Genomic DNA, 3,141 nt, shown 5'->3' on the forward strand with positions numbered 1-3,141 from the left:
GCAACCAAAGGAGCCTGACCAGGGGCCCAAGACGGACTGCTGTCGTGGTCGAGCTGAGGTACCTATGGATTATGACTTGGACAGGGTGCATATGTGACACAGCTGAGAGCCAACACCGCCTGCTGCTCATGAAGCGGCCGTCCTCAAAGCCGGGCCAACTCGCCGCCTGCACATCATACCCCTGAGGGTCGTTCGGGGGACCCAGCAAGCTCACATGTGACCGAACTCTGCAGCTGCTGCAGCTGGGAGGGAGCAGAAGGACCTAGCCCGCGTGCGCCGTGACCTGCATGGCAGTGCTCTGTGTCACACCCACCGCGTTTGATGACCCGGCCGGGTCATCAAAGCGCGCAGGGCTCTCAAGGGATCTGTGTGGGCGGAAGCATCGGCGGCAAGGCACGCACGTGGTGGTGAGGACAAGGCAGCGGAAAAAACCAGGCCACCATGATTTCGCACGCACAGCCGTGCGGGGTCCATCTCTCAATGTCATAGGCACATGTTGTGTGCGAGGCAACATCGGAAGGGGCGTCAACTGACGCTGCCTAAGCGCCCAGCGGTGGGTCGCCGGGTCCCCCACTCTGGTGGGGCATGCAGCAGGGGGACGGGCGGTTGCCCTGACGCCCTGCGCCTGTCCATACGTACTGGGTGCCCATAGCCCGGTCTACTCTACTCTACTCTGCGGGTGCAGCATACATGCATGCATGCCCAGTCATGATTTTGCACCCATCGGCACCCAACCTTTGACATGGTCTACAACATCTTCACCTTGCATGTTTGGCCAATCAATGCCGTGTTTTGTGCGTAGCTGCGCATGCAAGCTGGGTAATCTGTATCAACGTTTGCAACTCACAACACAGGGCGGTCGAATCCAGCAACCCTGGGTGCGAGAGCACGCACTTGCCCAGGGTTGCTGACTCACAAGTCGGACTGACTGAGGCTGGCCGATTGAGTTCTTCCCGCCAGCCAAGCCAGCATGCGGCATTGCCGCATACGGCACGGGCATCCAGTTCAGAGCTTACAACTTAGCCGCTTCATCTGCTGAATGGCACGAGCAAGATCTGGGCACAGGGCTATCTTGCACGCCTTTTGTCTGCAAATAACACTATTAAGAGTCACTTTAGGTTACATGTACGTATCTCGTGGCTGATGAGCTTGGAAGCTCGGTCTCTCTCACTCTCTCACTCACACACACACACACACACACACACACACACACACACGCATGCACACACGCACCCCTCTAACCCCAACCCCCCCCCCCGCCACCCACCAGGGCCAGGTCCCCGTCCTCATCCAGCACCAGGCCCCCCCTGGCAGCCAGCGCGGCCATGTCCTCCCGGTGGACCACGGCTGCACAGGCCCCCCGTACTTGCGCCCTCGTAGGGGTGTGCCACCTCTCAGCCTGCCAGTTGCTCTGTCTTGGCGCATCAGAAGCGGTGAAGGCATGACTGGCCAGTGCGTCCCAGCGAAGACATAATTTGCATGCGCACATCTGGCAGGGTTACACAAAGGGACGTCTGGGGAAAATAGTGAGAATGACAGACACGGCCCACATCACACAGTTTTTGCCGCTGTGGTGCTTTTTGCGCGTGTACACTGCACCGCGGGCAGCAGGCAGGCCCAGTCCTGATCCCTCAGGTCGCCCATGAAATGAGCATATTTACAAGCAAACAGGGCCGCAGCAGCCCGGCGGGGCGCAGCATTTACTCACAGGCCAAACGTGTCATGCCCCACTTGGCCTTGCCAGGCCTCCACAGCCCCCCCCCACACCCGTGAACCTCGCCGCCGCAGTCCAGCTCCTGCTAACGCCCCTGATAAAGCGCTTTGAGGGCGCTGGCTGTCTGAAGGCGGCGCCGCACCCCCTGCCAAACACATGGCAATTCAATCAGCCCACCGGTGACGCCACGTCATCCGGTCATCTTATGGCCCCCCGTCTGACCAGGCGCACCCAGCTACCTCGTGGGCCGCGTGCGCCCCCGCCACCAAACGCCGGCGGCGCGCGGACGAGGGCTGGCGAGGTCCGCTAAGACCCTTAGGCGTCCTGGTTTCCTGCACGCCGTGCCAGAAATTGGCTGATAATCACCCACCCGGCCTGTGGGCTGTGATATCACCACGGCCGTAGCCATGTTCACGCCTGCTTTCCGGACTGCGCCCTGGCCAGCGACGCAGCCGTGGGCCGCGCAAAGCTGGGGCTCTTGCCACACGCCTCTGCCCGCTGCGGCGTGCGCGCAGGCCCCCGCGGGCCGCCCGCCGCGGCGGCGGCGTCCTGGGGCGGCGGCGTCGTAGCGGCGGCAGCGGCCCTTCCGAAAGCCGACTTGGCGGCGCGCGGCGGCGTGGGCGTCGCGGCCGGCGGGGCCCTGGCTCCGGGGGCGGCAGCGGGCGGCCCTGCGGCCCGGGCCGCCGGCGACCGGGCCGGCGGTGTGGCGGGCGCCTTGGAGCCGTGGGTCCTGGCGGGGGTCCCCCTGGCTGCGGGCGACTTGACCGCCTGTGCCGCGGCCGAGGCGGCACCCCTGGCTGCCGGCTTGGGCTGGGGCGCGGCGGGGGCCTGGGCGGGCACCGGGGCGTCTACTGGCATTGCCATGGTGGGAGTCGTCGCAGGGGCCGCAGGCTGCGCGGCCCCGTATCCCCCGGCCTCCTCGGCCTCGTCCTCCGCACCCGCCGGCTCCAGCGGCGCGCGCAGCGGCAGCTGCATGCTGCTGGGCGGCGCCACCGGCGAGGGCAGGCCGGCTGCCGTGAGCTGGGCCGCCGGCTCCTCCTGGCTCGCCTCCTCGGTTGCCAGCTGCCCCGCCGCCTCGGCGTGCACCGGCGCTGGGGGCAGCTGCGCCCGTGACAGCTGCTCAGCGCCGCTGAGCCGCACCTCCTCGGGTGCCACGTCGTGCGGAGCCGCACTCTCGGCGGCGGCCTCCCGCTCCTCAACGCCTGCCTGCGTTAGCACATCGCCAGTGAGCGCTGCCGCTGGCGGCCCGCTAGCCGCTGCCGCGCGCGGCGTCGGCTGCGCCTCCTTGGCTCTGGCGGGCACTGCCGCCGGCGCCGGCGCTGAGAAGGGCGTGGGTGCGGCCTGCTTGGTCGTGTCGCGGGAGGGCGTGTCGCGGCGCTCGGCATCCCAGTCCGCGGCCAGGTGCTTCTTGCTGGCGGGGATTGGCG

At 66.8% G+C, this 3,141-nt stretch overlaps 1 protein-coding gene across 1 annotated transcript in view; it reads right to left on the reverse strand.

Moving 5' to 3' along the window:
• Positions 1-2,125: 2,125 nt before the first annotated feature.
• MNEG_12703 (hypothetical protein) overlaps positions 2,126-3,141 on the reverse strand; it is a gene marked incomplete at both ends in the record, with an annotated part of 1,914 nt that continues 898 nt past the window's right edge. Inside the window, one exon of the mRNA XM_014038824.1 lies at positions 2,126-3,125. Within this exon, the coding sequence (XP_013894278.1) occupies positions 2,126-3,125 (1,000 nt within the window). The remainder of the gene's footprint in view (positions 3,126-3,141) is intronic.

Source organism: Monoraphidium neglectum (assembly GCF_000611645.1).
Source record: "Monoraphidium neglectum strain SAG 48.87 unplaced genomic scaffold scaffold03388, whole genome shotgun sequence".
Taxonomy (NCBI): domain Eukaryota; kingdom Viridiplantae; phylum Chlorophyta; class Chlorophyceae; order Sphaeropleales; family Selenastraceae; genus Monoraphidium; species Monoraphidium neglectum.